The sequence below is a fragment of the Bos grunniens genome, chromosome 3 (genome assembly GCF_055505025.1).
Source record: "Bos grunniens cultivar Pamir isolate PY7600 chromosome 3, Bosgru_T2T1.0, whole genome shotgun sequence".
Lineage (NCBI taxonomy): Eukaryota > Metazoa > Chordata > Mammalia > Artiodactyla > Bovidae > Bos > Bos grunniens.
The window spans coordinates 103,538,120-103,554,011 of record NC_141167.1 but is presented as its reverse complement, the minus strand read 5'-3'; the positions used below and the strand labels follow the sequence as shown (position 1 = coordinate 103,554,011).

The window sequence follows — 15,892 nt, the reverse complement described above, 5'->3', positions numbered from 1 at the left end:
TCCAGCATCATCGCTTTATCCTTCTTCTGTCTGCCATTCCATGTCCCTTTACTTCTTCAATTGCTTTTCTTCCAAGCCCCCCTACTTGACCTAGCTTGAGGCAGGAGATAGATGGGCCCCTGGGGAGTCGGAGTTAGTTTCTGGTGAACCAAATAAAAATAGCAGGACAATTGAGAGAGGAGGCTGGGCTCTGCACAGATAGAGGACGTGTGTGTGTGTGTGTGTGTGTGTGCGTGCATGCATGTGCGTCAGTGCTCAGTTGTGTCTAACTCTTTGTGACCCCAGGGATTATAGCCTGCCTACCAGGTTCCACCGTCTATGGAATTTCTCAGGCAAGAAAACTGGAGTGGGTTGCCATTTCCTACTCCAGAGGATCTTCTCAACCCAGGGATTAAACCCACGTCTCTTGAGTCTCCTGCATTGGCAGGCAGGTTTTTTAATCACTGTGCCATTTGGGAACCCCCAGATAGAAAATAAGAGACCACATATTTCTCATTCTCAAAGTCAGGAGACCTCCCCAACTACACATATGCAGAAAGGCTCCTTGGAGGTCAAAATAGAGAAGATGTCACCTCATAGTAAGTGATGTCAACTACCCATCGGCCTCTTTGTTAGAATCCATCTCGGCTAAAAGATGCATGTGCACACATAGGAGGACCCTGTGTTATAACAAATTCTGACTCAAAACTAGTCAAAGCAAGATAATTGGCCAAAGGAAACCTGGAAAAAAATGCCCCCAAAAAGTGATTCAAGGGGGCATGACTCCATGAGTCTATCCACACACACTGTACTTTTCTTCCTCCTAATAAACACTTTGATGGTTTCACTACTTTCCATCTCTTTGTGGAAATTCATTTCTGTATAGCTGATGGTCCAGGGCCTGTCACTGGCCACTGGCCCTCGTGGTCTAGCAGCTAGGATTCAATGCTCTCCCTATCACAGCCCAAACTCAATCTCTGTCTGGGAACCAAAACCTGGCTTTAAGCCACTGCAGGCCGAGGCCACGGGAGATCAAGCTGACCGCATTTACTCCTGTTGTGCTTCTCTTCTACTCACTTGACCTCTGCTTGGGCCCGGACTTACCTGTTTTTGTGGTCTACCTCCTTTATCAAGTGGACAGTTCCCAGGGCCAATTGCTGTATCTTTCCTCTACTCTCCTTAAGGCTGACCATCTTACTGCCAAAAACAAATGTATTTGTAGTATTTTGTAACATACAAAATGTTTTAAATAATGTATCTCATTTAACTCTCAATGTGACCCAGACAGGTGTATGTATTTTTTTAGCTGAATTTTATAGATGAAAAAACTAAGTTTCAGAGAGACTTAGTTAAGCTAAGTCTTAGCTTAAGACCTGCTGCTGCTGCTGCTAAGTCGCTTCAGTCGTGTCTGACTCTGTGTGACCCCATAGATGGCAGCCCACCAGGCTCCCCCGTCCCTGGGTTTCTCCAGGCAAGAACACTGGAGTGGCTTGCCATTTCCTTCTCCAGTGCATGAAAGTGAAAAGTCAAAGTGAAGTAGCTCAGTCGTGTCTGACTCTCTGCAACCCCATGGACTGCAGCCCACCAGGCTCCTCCATCCATGGGATTCTCCAGGCAAGAGTACTGGAGTGGGGTGCCATTGCCTTCTCCAGCTTAAGACCTAAGCTAAGCTAAACCTCCCAGTTAGTAAGAGGTGGGGCCAGCATCAAGCTCACTTTCCATGATGCCCATCCTATGTCTTTTCTATTCCTGTGTGCTGGTTCACAGTTCCACACCCCTCTGAGCCCCTTTTTGCCACCCACCACCTTCAATCCCTCTCCCCTTCCTATGCTGTCTGGGATGCATGCACAGATCATCTTCATCATTGCTTTATTTGTTTTTGCCTCCAAACTACTTTGGGTATTTTATTATATAATTTAAAAACACATCCACTGTTTATATTTTTCTTTGCTAGAATATCAACACGGGCTTCCCTCGTGGCTTGAACACCTTGAGAATGATAATCTTTGTCTGTTTTGTTAACTGATATATCCCAAGCATCCAAACATCTGACACATAGTAAAAACTCAATTAATATTTGAATAAATATTTGTTGAATGTGTGGATAAATATTCCATTTCCAAACAGTTCTGCTATCTTCTTTATTTTTAGCCAAAATCTTCTCTTTATGCTTTCCATTCATTTGATTTAAGCTCTTGAGTTATATTTTCTATGAAAAAAAAAAAGCCTTTCAAATCGTGGAAGACTGCAACATGCTACTCTTTTTATAACATCACTATGCCTTTCACAGGGAGACAGACCAAGTTTGGGAGTAAGATAAGCCTGGACTTGGAGTCTAGCATTATCAGGTCTTAGATGTGTGACCAGATAAATTAGTTAACTTTGCTAGATTGTATGTGTGTGAGAGAGAAATAGAGAGGGAGACTGCTTATAAATTGGAGCAAATCATAGCATCTTTTCAAGGAGTGAATATGAGTAAGAGTGTAGGTTTCCTCTTCAGGTGTGGCTTGCACACAGTAGGTCATCATCTTCAAGCCTCACTCCTATTTGATCTGAGCTGAACAAACTAGGTACCCCAGTGTGCACTGTGTGTGCCAAGCAGAGCAGCACACTCATGCCTAACTAAAATAACAAGAGTTCATCACCGTTTGCCACAGATAATCTCACTCTTGGCCTGTATTAAGTTGTAATCAACCATGCTTTCTCCATACATGCAGGTTTACAAATACCAACTCATCTTCTATCTTAAGTGTGGTTTACATTTAAATTAAATTCATAACTTCACATTTACCTTAACTATATTTTATCTTTTCAGATTAAGGCCATTATACTAACCTGTGTTGAATCACTGCCTACTCTTCAATTTCCCCATCCCTTGAATTCCACACTTGGAATTTCAGTCAATTTCTTCTCAAGTGTTTCTCTAAGAGGCTGATAAGAAGTTCATTAGAGCAGGATAAGAATTGAATCTGGGGACCATAAAAGTGTTAGGAACCAAGACAGATGATCAATGAAGGAAGAAATACCCCTCCAAGGGCTTCTCTCATTATACCATTTGCTCTGACAGCACGCCTATTATCATCTCTGTCTGGAACACAGTTCCTCTTTCCTCCATTCATTAGATAACTCCCACTTGTCCTTCACGTTGCTGATCATAGCTGCCTCCTCCAGGCACTTAACCCCTACAAGTGCCCTTCCAGTGGGCTTCCTCAGTACCCTGTGCCCCGACACTGAAACTCTTACGACTTCTATTGTCTCTTAACCTCTTGGTGAGACAAACAGGGTCTGCCTGGCTCACCATTGCCTCTCCTGGAATAAGCACAGTTCCTGGCAGAGCACTGAGGCTCCATAAAGATTTGCCAAATGAATGGATGTGTTGATACAAGTTGATACGTGGGTTTTTTCCCCTGATAGCTGTTAGTACTGGAGAACAGAGGGAAGGTGTTAACCCAGCTCAGGGCTCCCATGATAAGATGTAGTGAGGAATGTGGTGGGCAGGTTTGACACATCTTGAGTTATTTCTAGGCTTCTAGGTACTTCTACTTTAACCTTCCAGGTCAGGGAGCTTCTTCTCTTGGAGGAATAATTTTGATTGTCCCTGGTGATGGGGAAAAACATGAGTCATCATGCATCACCATCACCCTCTCTTCCTTCCTAGTCTCAGGCCATAGGCATGTGGATCCTCTGGGATGTCCCACCACGTCAGAAATCAGGAGTATGCTGTGGCCAAGGACCAAATCTTGCTCACCATCTGGCCATTCTCCCATTTGTCAATGAGGTGTCTACTTGCGCACTGCCTGCCTTCTGATTACTGCCATACACCTAGCTAAACCATTATGAACAGCCAAGCTACTTCCTTACGCATGACAGTTCCATTTGCTTATTCATCCTGGACTATTCTAATCTGTTGGACAAACTATGGAGTGTGGAATTTCTCCCTTTTACTATTTGGGAAATTCCTGGGTAAAGGAGAGATATGCCAAAACTTGGCTTCTCCTATCCTAGCAAAAATATCTTACATATACTGGACACCACCCAACCCCCTCATCAGCCACTTACAAGTGCTCCATTCTAAGTATTTTTAGTGGCAGTGGGGATGGGGTTTTAACTGAGAGAAAGGAAGAAGTACTTTATCTTAAGGTGTTTCTAGACTGAGTATAAATCTGACTCCACACAGAGGATAATTACCTAAAACCTCCCCCACCCCCCAAAAAAAGCTTAATGGTCAGCACCCTATTGCCATCATGTCCACATTCTACTCATGTTGTAACCAGATATGTACAAGCTTTAACGTTCCTTGTAGGTATAGAGTAAGCTCATGCCCCTGGGTGTTCATTGTAACAATGGTCTCCCCACCCAGCTGATCAGAGTAATTTTCAACTACAGTCCAAGATTTTATTGCTGGAAATTCAAATTAAGTTGTTCTGGGTTGGATCCTGGGATTCCATGTCTTTAAGTGGGTTCCCAGCTTACTGTACCTTAGCCTTGTGCCTGTAACAAAGAGGAACTATGGAAATTTACCTGGTGCGAAGACAGCCTTTAAGGACATCTAGTGTGATTTCCTCATTCGACAGTGAGGATGCTAATCTCAAGGAGGGAGGCTTCAGTTCAGTTTGGTTCAGTCACACAGTCATGTCCGACTATTTGTGAATCCATGGACTGCAGCCCGCCAGGCTTCCCTGTCCATCACCAACTCCCAAAGCTTGCTCTAACTCATGTCCATCGAGTCGGTGATGCCATCCAACCACTTCATCCTCTATTGTCCCCTTCTCCTCCTGCCTTCAATCAGGGTCTTTTCCAATGAGTCAGATCTTCGCATCCGGTAGCCAAAGTATTGAAGTTTCAACTTCAGCCTCAGTCCTTCCAATGAATATTCAAGACTGATTTTCTTTCGGATAGACTGGTTTGATCTCCTTGCAGTCCAAGGGACTCTCAAGAGTCTTCATCAACACCACAGTTCAAAAGCATTAATTCTTTGGCACTCAGCTTTCTTTATAGTCCAACTCTCACATTCATACATGACTACTGGAAAAACCATAGCGTTGACTAGATGGACCTTTGCTGGCAAAGTAATGTATCTGCTTTTTAATATGCTTTCTAGGTTGGTCACAGCTTTTCTTCCAAGGAGCAAGCGTCTTTTAATTTCATGGCTGCAGTCACCATCTGCAATGATTTTGGAGCCCCCCCAAAATAACGTCTCTCACTGTTTACATTGTTTCCCCATCTATTTGCCATGAAGTAATGGGACCAGATGCCATGATCTTAATTTTCTGAATGTTGAGATTTAAGACAGCTTTTTCACTCTCTTCTTTCATCAAGGGGCTCTTTAGTTCTTCTTCACTTTCTGCCATAAGGGTGGTGTCATCTGCATATCTGAGGTTTTTGTTATTTCTCCCAGCAATCTTGATTCCAGCTTGTGCTTCATCCAGCCCCACATCTCACATGATGTACTCTGCATATAAGTTAAATAAGCAGGTTGACAATGCACAGCCTTGATGTACTCCTTTCCCAATTTGGAACCAGTCTATTGTTCCATGTCCAGTTCTAACTGTGGCTTCTTGACCTGCATACAGATTTCTCAGGAGGCAGGTCAGGTGGTCTGGTATTCCCATCTCTTTCAGAATTTTCCAGTTTGTTGTGAATCACATAGTCAAAGGCTTTGGTGTAGTCAATAAGGCAGAAGCAGATGTTTTTCTGGAACTCTTGTTTTTTTTCATGATCCAACAGATGTGGCAATTTGATCTCTGGTTCCTCTGCCTTTTCTAAATCCAGCTTGAACACCTGTAATTTCATGGTTCATGTACTGTTGAAGCCTGGCTTGCAGAGTTTTGAGCATTACTTTGCTAGTATGTAAGATGAGTTCAATTGTGTGGTAGTTTGAGCACTCTTTGGCATTGCCTTTCTTTGGGATTGGAATGAAAACTGACCTTTTCCAGTCCTGTGGCCACTGTTGTCCAAATTTGCTGGCATATTGAGTGCACCACTTTCACAGCATCATCTATTAGGATTTGAAACAGCTCAGCTGGAATTCCATCACCTCCACTGGTTTTGTCCATTTTGATGCTTCTTAAGGCCCACTTGACTTCGTATTCCAGGATGTCTGGCTTTAGGTGAGTGATCACACCATCGTGGTGATCTGGGTCATGAAGATCTCTTTTGTACAGTTCTGTGTATTCTTGCCACCTCTTCTTGATATCTTTTGCTTCTGTTAGGTCCATACAGTTTCTGTTCTTTATTGTGCCCATCTTTGCATGAAATGTTCCCATGGTATCTTTTATTTTCTTGAAGAGATCTCTAGTCTTTCCCATTCTATTGTTTCCTCTATTTCTTTGCATTGATCACTGAGGAAGGCTTTCTCATCTCTCCTTGCTATTCTTTGGAACTCTGCATTCAAATGGGTATATCTTTCCTTTTCTCCTTTACCTTTAGCTTCTCTTCTTTTCTCAGCTATTTGTAAGGCTTCCTCAGACAACCATTTTGCCTTTTTGCATTTCTTTTTCTTGGGGGTGGTCTTGAGCACTGCCTCCTCTACAATGTCACAAACATCTGTCCATAGCTCTTCAGGGACTCTGTCTATCATATCTAATCCCTTGAATCTGTCTGCCGCTTCCACTGTATAATCATAAGGGATTTGACTTAGGTCATACCTGAATGGTCTAGTAGTTTTCCCTACTTTCTTCAATTTAAGTCTGAATTTTGCAATAAGAAAGGAGGCTTAGAAGAAGGGAAAGAAAGGAGAACTGCAGAGAGATAGAAGCAGGATTCCAAGGAATGAGACCTGAGCCTTAGACCCAATTTCTTACATTCCCCTGGACTACTTAGCCCTCATCTCTGGAAACTGGGCCCTCATTCTGATGCAGCATGACTGGATTACAGGCACAGATGTTTGGCTGACCCTTGCCTCACATTGCTTGTGACTTGGCTAGAGCAGTGGCATTTCTAGCAATAGTCCATCAAACTGCTAAATGGAAATGATACTGTCCAACAAGTGGGTTGCCTCAGGTTAGTGTGGAATTCAAGCGGAGTCTTTCACAGGTCTTTGAACCCCTTTAAAGCATTTTATGAATGATTTTCTTTTTCCTCTGGAATGTTCAGCCCTGGTCCAGGGGACACTTTAAGTTTTGTTCAAATGGTTGATGTAGAAGGAGAAGAGAGTGAGATCTGGGAGGCAGGTCGTCAGCAAAGAAATGGAGAGTGGGGAGTGAGGAGATGACCATGCAAGACCATCCAAAGCCAGCGTTGAAGGACTGCAGGGTATCCCAAACCTTGCTTCTGAGTTCCCAGTCCCCACTGCCAAATGCATTTTAAAAGCCCTGAGCTTCTTTGGCCCATTTTTTGATTGGGTTGTTTATTTTTCTGGAATTAAGCTGCAGGAGTTGCTTGTATATTTTTGAGATTAGTTCTTTGTCAGTTGCTTCATTTGCTATTATTTTCTCCCATTCTGAAGGCTGTCTTTTCACCTTGCTTATAGTTTCCTTTGTTGTGCAGAAGCTTTTAAGTTTAATTAGGTCCCATTTGTTTATTTTTGCTTTTATTCCCAATATTCTGGGAGGTGGGTCATAGAGGATCCTGCTGTGATTTATGTTGGAGAGTGTTTTTCCTATGTTCTTCTCTAGGAGTTTTATCAGCAGCTGAATGGATAAGAAAGCTGTGGTACATATACACACTGGAGTATTACTCAGCCATTAAAAAGAATACATTTGAATCAGTTCTAATGAGGTGGATGAAACTGGAGCCTATTATACAGAGTGAAGTAAGCCAGAAAGAAAAACACCAATACAGTATACTAATGCATATATATGGAATTTAGAAAGATGGTAACAATAACCCTGTATGTGAGACAGCAAAAGAGACACAGATGTATAGAACAGTCTTTTGGACTCTGTGGGAGAGGGAGAGGGTGGGGTGATTTGGGAGAATGGCATTGAAACATGTATAATATCATATATGAAATGAATTGCCAGTCCAGGTTCAATGAAGGATACAGGATGCTTGGGGCTGGTGCACTGGGATTACCCAGAGGGATGGTACGGGGAGGGAGGTGGGAGGGGGGCTCAGGATGGGGAACACATGTACACCCGTGGTGGATTCACGCTGATGTATGGCAAAACCAATAAAATATTGTAAAGTAATTAGTCTCCAATTAAAATAAATAAGTTTATATTTTAAAAAATAAAAATAAAAGCCCTGAGCTTCTAAAGCACACAGACAGAAACAACAGTCAAACGGACATACTGAGAAACATGTAAAGCCCCCAAAAGGACATGTAAACACACATCCTCCTGAATACCCCTTTTCTCTGAGTGCTATAGATGGGCTGTGACTCTTCACTATGGGCCTGCCTGGGTGCTCAAGGCAGGGCATTCTGTCAGAGGAAGTGGAGGACCACTGAGGCCAGTTCATACCAGTGTTGGGGGAGAGGAGTGTTGGACCTTGAGCCCCTCTGGCTACTGGGAGATGGCATCACAGCCTCGGTCTGCCAGGGGGCACCAGGCTGTCAGGGGTTCCCTGGCTCAACCCCAGACTGACTCACCCAGAGACCCCTATATTCTACCATCTTCCAGTCCCTTTGCATATCCAGGCCCAGTTATCCTGGGGACCAGAGTGTGTCCTCTGAGGATAGGACAGGTAGTGGGACACTGTAATCAAGAGCCTGCATCATGACCTTCTCCTGCACCTGCAGAGGGAGCCGTTTCTTAGAAGTGAAAGCCCTTCCCTCTTAGCCAGTCTGAGTTTCTTCTGTACCTGGGTTGTGGGGTGGGGGTCTATTCCCCACCTCCCCCCAGTCAAGGGGGTTCCTGTCAGTAGTGTGTTTGTGAAAACAGGGGCAAGATCCAATGAAAATTGCCATCTGAGGCTTCCCAGCCTCTCCCTGTCCTGCTCTCTTCACTCCAACTCAAAGGCCTGGGTGATGGAAACCTTCAGATGCCTATGGGAGCCATTCAGGCCCAGCCAGACCTCTGGGGCCTAGGCCACAGAGCAAGTGCAGTTCTAAAGGAGCCTGGATTTTCAGAGAAGAAGCAAGGCGAAAGTGGAGAAAAACCTGTGAGACAACTCCAAAATGTTGTTGGAAAAATGACTTAGGTGATACAGGAAAGATCTATGGAAGAGGTTGTGACCAAGATGGATGGGACCATGTGTAACAGGAAAGGGTATAGATTGTAAATGACATCTGGCTGCCCAACTAGGCAAGTCAGATAAATCCTGTGGGATTAGGTTTCCACCTCTGTCAAACAGCAAGTTGATAATGTCTTTGTGATGGACTGTTGTAGAAATTAGAGAATATATACACATACACATGCACATTCATAAACATATTCATTTTCTACCTGCATGAGGCATTTCACTAAATCAATAATGACCAAACATTATTGGGTATCAGAAATATCTGGGAAAGAAAGTAAAATAAATACCTGGAGGCTTGGTTAAAACAGTTTTCTTGGCCTCACTCTCAGATTTTCTGCTTCAATAGCTCTGGAGTGATACATATGCATTTTTAACAAGGTCCTAGGTGAGGCTGATGCTACTGTTCTGGGTACCACCCTGAGAATCAGTGTGCTAAGCTGTGACAGCAAATAAGCATTATGTCTCTCCCTTTTATGAGTACCTTCCTAGCAGATAAGCAATGAATATTTGTCAATTAAAAAATGAATGAGTGGATTTCACATAAAAGCCTTGGTTTTCTTTTGTACAACACAGGGTTTCACTACATGGTCTCTTGGGTATTCATCATTGACACTGAGAGACTGGATCCCTTGGGTGAGGGGAAGACATCTGAAGAGCCAGGCCCTGGATCTGTGGTTTCAGACTATTGAGCTAGAGCTATGGGGTCTTTTGGTGTTGTGGCTTGTGTGGAGGAGGGCACTATTGCCTAAGCCAAAGCCACCCCTGCTGTCCTCCTAAGAGGAGACTTTTTCATCTTCTAAGACCAAGGGGCCTCAGGGCACTCTCTTCTCTAGGGAAGCCCATCCCAGCATCATTTCCCAGCATCCTCTGTGGTATCCATCTCATCTGCAGGGAGGCAGAAGCATCGCCCCTTTTTCTGTCTCTCTAAGCCCTACCTTCATATACACAAAACCACCCATGCCTAATGGGATTTGAGAGCAATCAAGGAGTGCAAACTCAGCCTCAGATGTATCCTTTTCTATTGTATCAAAAAAAAAAAAGCTAATCATTTATTCTGAACCAAACAAGAGTGTATCCTGTGCAAAGGACCCCAGAGAGCCTATCCCAGACTCCCTCCTCCCCTCCCTGACTCCACAGAGGTCACATGGCTATGACTAAGGCCCCAGAGTTGAGTGACCTACCCAACCCTGGCCTGAGACCTTTACCTCTAAATAGAGGAGCAAGAGTTAACCTCCTTGTTCCCTTATTCCTCATCCCCTTCATCCACCCGTTCCCAGCAGGGGCCAGGGACACTGATGGTAGACAGAAAACTGACAAGGCAGCCCACTCAGTCTAAGCTAAAGAAAGCTCAGACCATAAGTAAAATAAATGAAAGAAGAAGAAGAAGAAAAAAAAAAAAACTCATCCCAGAGAGTCAGGAAGGAGTAAGAACACAGGCATTATGCAGGACTTAGGCTGTGAGGGTATCATCGTCTTTATTGTTACATGGTTTCCTCTTGTCTCCAGTCCTGTGGTTGCACATCAGGACAGACCATAGCTCAAGCTGCAAACCCAGAAGCCTTGCTGAGGAGCTGTCTGCCCCAGGAGAAGCACAGGACTTTGGGGATACTTTGACTCCACTCCAATGGGAGTTTACAACCTAGCTGGGCAGGTAGAGACAGACACACCTGAAAAGTGAAATAACAATTCAAGAGATGTTCCAAAGCAGTTGCCAAATGGATGGTGTGGATGATTCAATGAGTTCTAGGAAATCAGTCCAGGGTCCTGCAGAGAGGAACAAATACAAAAGGCTCCAAGGAATAGGTCTTGAAATACAGGTTGGATTTTTAGATACTGGGAGTAGCAGAGAAGTGGTCCAGGTAGTAGGGAAAGAGTGAGCAGACGCTTGGGGGCAGGGACCCCAAGGGGATGTCTTGGGAAACACCCAAGATGTGCCATGGTGGCCAGACTGGTCTGGCTAGAACGGGAGGATGTGTTTGGGGAAGCGTTAGATGTGAGGCTAAAGAGGTGTCTCTGACCCAGGTCTGGATCCTGAGATGGCATGCAAAGGAGTTTGGACATCATTTCTGCAGCAGGGAGCCTCTGAAAGTCTTGAAAGTGATACAAACCAGAAAATGTTGGAAATTGTGGCTGCTGGGAATGGAGGATCAACATTTTCAGGGCAAAAGGTAAGGCTATCTCAGCCGTGCTTTCTTTAAAAGTAGGCACCCTTTACTCCACCACGAGTTCCACCTTTCACTCCAACACTGACGCCTCCTTGGTCTCCACAACCACCAAGACCCTGTGATTCTGGAAGGCCTACATCGCAAGGTCTACATCTAGGCTCACTGTCTTGCCACCAGTTGTAACCAGCTGGGCCACAGATGGGGGCCTCAGTGTCCAGGCGGTGTGGACTGGACTCATGACAGCCTAGGTCTCCTGTGCATGGATTTGGTCGGGGCTCCACACATGGCTCTGGGCTTGGGCAGGGCGATGGAAGCGGAATTGGCTCCGGAAGTGGAATTGGCTCCAGAAGTGGAAAAGATTCTTGGCGCTCATAGGGCTGCGGACATGGACGCGGTGCTGAAAGATCGCACTGCACTGGGCGAGGATGACGCGGGGCTGGATATGGCACTGGACGTGGTTCTGGATACAAACAGGGTTCCGAAAGTCGCCGTGGTGGAGAGCAGGGACGGAACTCTGGACTTACGCACCGCTCTGGACGTGAACACATACGTGGAGCCGGAAGTGGACGTGGGCATGGAGCAGGAGGTGGACTTCGCCGCAGTGATGGCTCTGGACATTGGTCCAAACGCCGTGGAGGATGGAAGCTTGGGAGTGGACACGGCTCTGCACGTGATCTCAGATCCGGGCAGGAGGTACCCCAGGAGGGTCGTGGGGCACAACTCTCAGAGCAGCGTCTGATGGGAGGAATCTGAACAGGACACTTCTGCGGGGGAACCTGCCTGGGGCAGCGAGGGGAGGAAATCTCTATTCGGCACTTGGGTCCACATCTCTGAGAGCAGCCCAAAGTGGGACGCCGAGAACAGTCACTGTTATAGATGGGCTCAGAGCGGCGGGGTGGGGTACAATAGTTATAGGAGCCCAGAGAACATCTTGACGGCAGGCAGCTACTGCTGTAGTAGGGCTCGGAACGTCGTGGTGGGGAGCAGCTGCGGTAAGAAGGCTGCAGCTGGCGAGGAGGGAGGCACCTGCTGGTGCTCCGAGAGCGACTCTGTGCAGGAAAGCTCCCATAAGAGCCCCGGGTCTGGCACTGGGGCGCCCAGGTGCTAAATGAAGCCCGGGACTGGCGCTGGGGGTCGCAGCCGCTGTAGGAGCCCTGATACTGGCACTGGGTGGAGAATCTTCCCTGAGGCTGGCACACCAGGGGACCTGTTACATAGGTCTGGACAGGCTGAGGTGCCGGGCAGGGTACATAGCTCTGGCCTGGGCATTCCACATAACAAGTTTCTGTATAACAAACTGGAGCACATTCTACATAGCAGGTCTGCACAGGGCATGGGCCTTCACACTGCACATAGGAAACCTCAGACTGGCATGGAACCTGGCATTGAACACATGTAAACTGAGGCTGGCTTGGAGCCTGACCTTTCACCTGTGTGGTCTTAGACTCGCATGAAGCTTTGCCCTTCACCTGGGTGGTCTTAGACTCGCATGGAGCTTTGCCCTTCACCTGGATGGTCTTAGACTCGCGTGGAGCTTGGCCCTTCACCTCTGTAGTTTTAGACTGACATGGAGCCTGGCATTTTACCTGGGAAACTTGAACTGGGCATGGTGCAGGGCACTCCACAATTTGCATCTCACAGGGGGCTTGGACCACCACCTGGCTGTTGGCACAAGGGGTTTGGGAGATGTAGCAGGGGGAACATGTCACACAATACTGGGGGTGTGGCTGGTAACACTGAATCTGCTGCTGGTCACACATGGTTCTGATGCAGGCAGGTAAGCAGAACCTGAGGGTAGAAAGACCAAGATCAGGAGAGTGAAAGTTGTTGGGGAATGGTGACCAGGACCAAGGGGAAGACACCCTGCTTCTTTCCTGGACTTTCCTCCCTACCTTCAACTTGTACCCAAGAGTCCTTACAGAGTGAGCTGGACCCAAGATTAGTCACCATTGCCCACAAGACCTGCCTTGAATCTGCCAAAAGACCTAATCTGAGGGAGCTTCAAAGAACAGCAAATGGGCATTCCAGTGTCCAGCACAAGAGGGCGCTGATGACAAGGGAATTCCCTCACTTCATCAAGTCCCAAGAGATAGTAGGGAGCTTTATATGAAGTAGAGAGAAACCTTCCTTCCAAGGCCCAAAGTGGGAACTCCACACCCACAGAAGCTTGGATGCCCTCAAGCACTCACACTGGCAACTTTCACATATGTGCAAACATGCAAAAGGGCATATATGGGAGCAAGCCCTCAGGACTTCCCAGGTAGCTCAGCGGTAAAGAAACTGCCTTCAGTGCAGGGGACCCAGGTTTGAACCCACTCCAGTATTCTTCTTGCCTGGAAACTCCCATGGACAAAGAAGCCTGGCAGGCTACAGTCTATAGGGTTGCAAAAAGTGAGACACAAGTGTGTGACTATGCACTCAGGCACTATCTGCATGCAAAGAAAGTATCCACTGTAGATTAAAGGATCCAGCCACTCACCAGACAGCTCAAACCCAACATAAAATGTTTGTTTCTCTCTATTCAATCTTTTTAGGTGAATTTACTTAAACAAGCCCTCATGGATGTATGCAAAACACGCACATACCAAATACACCAACCTTGGAAAGGCTCAGGACCGTCTTGGAAACTTGCCTAGGCAGATTCCTGATGTCAGTCACTTCAACTGGGACAGTCTGCTAGTTTCAGAAATATTTTCTCCCCAGCCCTTCTGAGAGGCAAGGCACAGTTACCTAAAATGGGGTAACCCAGAAAGTGCAAGTTTCCTAAATCACAAGACTGACATTCAGGCACACATAAAGCTCTAAATAGCAGAGTGTTACAAACACGATGGGTGGGGTGCTGATGCTCCCCAACAGCACACTTAGCCAGAGAGAAACTGAGGCCCCATCCCCACTCCTCTGTCCTCCTCAAATCTGCCTGTTCACGGGCATCAGCCCAGTGACCAGCACAGCACGGAGACTGTTTTGACAGTTAGTCCATCCATCAAAACACATCTCCATAAGCTCCTGAGATACTGAAATACTTCTAATGAAGAGCAAAGCCTTCCATTGTCTATTCATACAGCCTGTCTAAGTATACATGTCCTTGAGGAAGGTAACCCTCTTACACACATGTCTGTTCACAAGATGTAAATTAATAATTCATCTTTTCCAGAGAAAGAGGTCCTGATGCAAGAAAATGGTACCTATGGATAAGTCCATGGTTATCCAAGGCAAATACACTGACTTCATTGTCCCAGCTTTTCACCCCAACTCCGTAGATATTCTTCCTCCATCCTCTAAAAGCCCTTCAGATTGTTCCCCTCTGAAGGAGTGCCTCTCTTTTTCTGGTCCCAGGATCTGCCCTCACTGTGCCTCATCCCTGTGAATCTGGGAACCCTGTGGGCATCATCCAGACCCCAATCCCAAGACCCAACCCCTAAACTCACCGTCCTCACAGGCAAGCAGTCATTCAGGGTGAGGAATATGGAGACAGGACTGTATATAAAGGCTTCTGGGCCTGGCTTAGACCATGAGACAACTGGTTGGCATCTGCCTGGCATCACCCAATTCCAGCAGCCAGTCACCTCCCTGTGGGCTTGTCCTTGCAGTCACCTGTAGAATGTGGGAGTGTCTCACCTTAGTGTTGAAGCCTCTGAACTATGAAGGAGCAGTTCCTTGTTTTCTTACTCCTTCTTCACACTGTCAGTTTTTTCTCCATCCCTAGAAGACCTGGTTAAGGGGATGATGAGGTGTGGCAAAGATATCTTTTCTCTTGAAAGATGATTCCAGGCCCCTGCATTCCTTCTTGTCTCAGATTCTAACCAGGTAGAGAAAACAGGAAAAATCCCTCTTTAAATTAAATAACAGATAATTCACTTCAGTTCAGTCATTCAGTTGTGTCCAACTCTTTTTGACCCTGTGGACTGCAGCATACCAGGCTTCCCTGTCCATCACCAATTCCTGGAGCTTACTCAAACTCACGTCCATTGAGTCAGTGATGCCATCCAACCGTCTCATCCTCTGTCATCTGCTTTTCCTCCTGCCCTCAGTCTTTCCCAGCTTCAGGGTCTTTTCCAATGAGTCAGTTCTTTGTGTCAGGTGGCCAAAGTTTTGGAGTTTCAGCTTCAGCATCAGTCCTTCCAGTGAATATTCAGGACTGATTTCTCTCCTTGCAGTCCGAGGGACTCTCAAGAGTCTTCTCCAACACCACAGTTCAAAAGCATCAATTCTTTGGCACTCGGCTTTCTTTATGGTCCAACTCTCACATCAATACATGACTACTGGAGAAACCAGAGCTTTGACTAGACGGACCTTTGTTGGAAAAGTAATGTCTCTGCTTTTTAATATTTTGTCTAGGTTGGTCGTAACTTTTCTTCCAAGGAGCAAGTGTTTTTGAATTTCATGGCTGCAGTCCCCATCTGCAGTGATTTTGGAGCACAAAAAAATAAAGTCTGACACTGTTTCCACTGTTTCCCCATCTATTTGCCATGAAGTGATGGGACCAGATGCCATGATCTTAGTTTTCTGAATGTTGAGCTTTAAGCCAACTTTTTCACTCTCCACTTTCACTTTCATCAAGAGGCTCTTTAGCTCTTCTTCACTTTCTGCCATAAGGGTGGTGTCATCTGCATATCTGAGGT

The 15,892-nt window shown here is 45.9% G+C and overlaps 1 protein-coding gene across 5 annotated transcripts; it reads right to left on the bottom strand.

The window, feature by feature from the left end:
• Positions 1 to 10,555: 10,555 nt before the first annotated feature.
• KPRP (keratinocyte proline rich protein) lies at positions 10,556 to 14,728 on the bottom strand. Of its 5 annotated transcripts, none has more exons than XR_015161666.1 (3): positions 14,699 to 14,728; positions 13,856 to 14,000; positions 10,556 to 13,058 (listed from the first exon to the last, which is right to left on the bottom strand). XR_015161666.1 is itself a non-coding variant. In XM_086394498.1 (2 exons), the coding sequence occupies exon 2, from the start codon at positions 13,028 to 13,030 to the stop codon at positions 11,300 to 11,302; it is 1,731 nt and encodes a 576-aa protein (XP_086250624.1). In that variant the 5' UTR covers positions 13,031 to 13,058; positions 14,699 to 14,728; the 3' UTR covers positions 11,151 to 11,299. The 5 variants fall into 5 exon arrangements, 3 of the variants coding, with proteins under 3 accessions (XP_086250624.1, XP_086250622.1, XP_086250623.1); XR_015161665.1 differs by having other exon boundaries at positions 13,869 to 14,000; XM_086394498.1 differs by lacking the exon at positions 13,856 to 14,000 and having other exon boundaries at positions 11,151 to 13,058.
• Between the last annotated feature and the right edge of the window lie 1,164 nt (positions 14,729 to 15,892).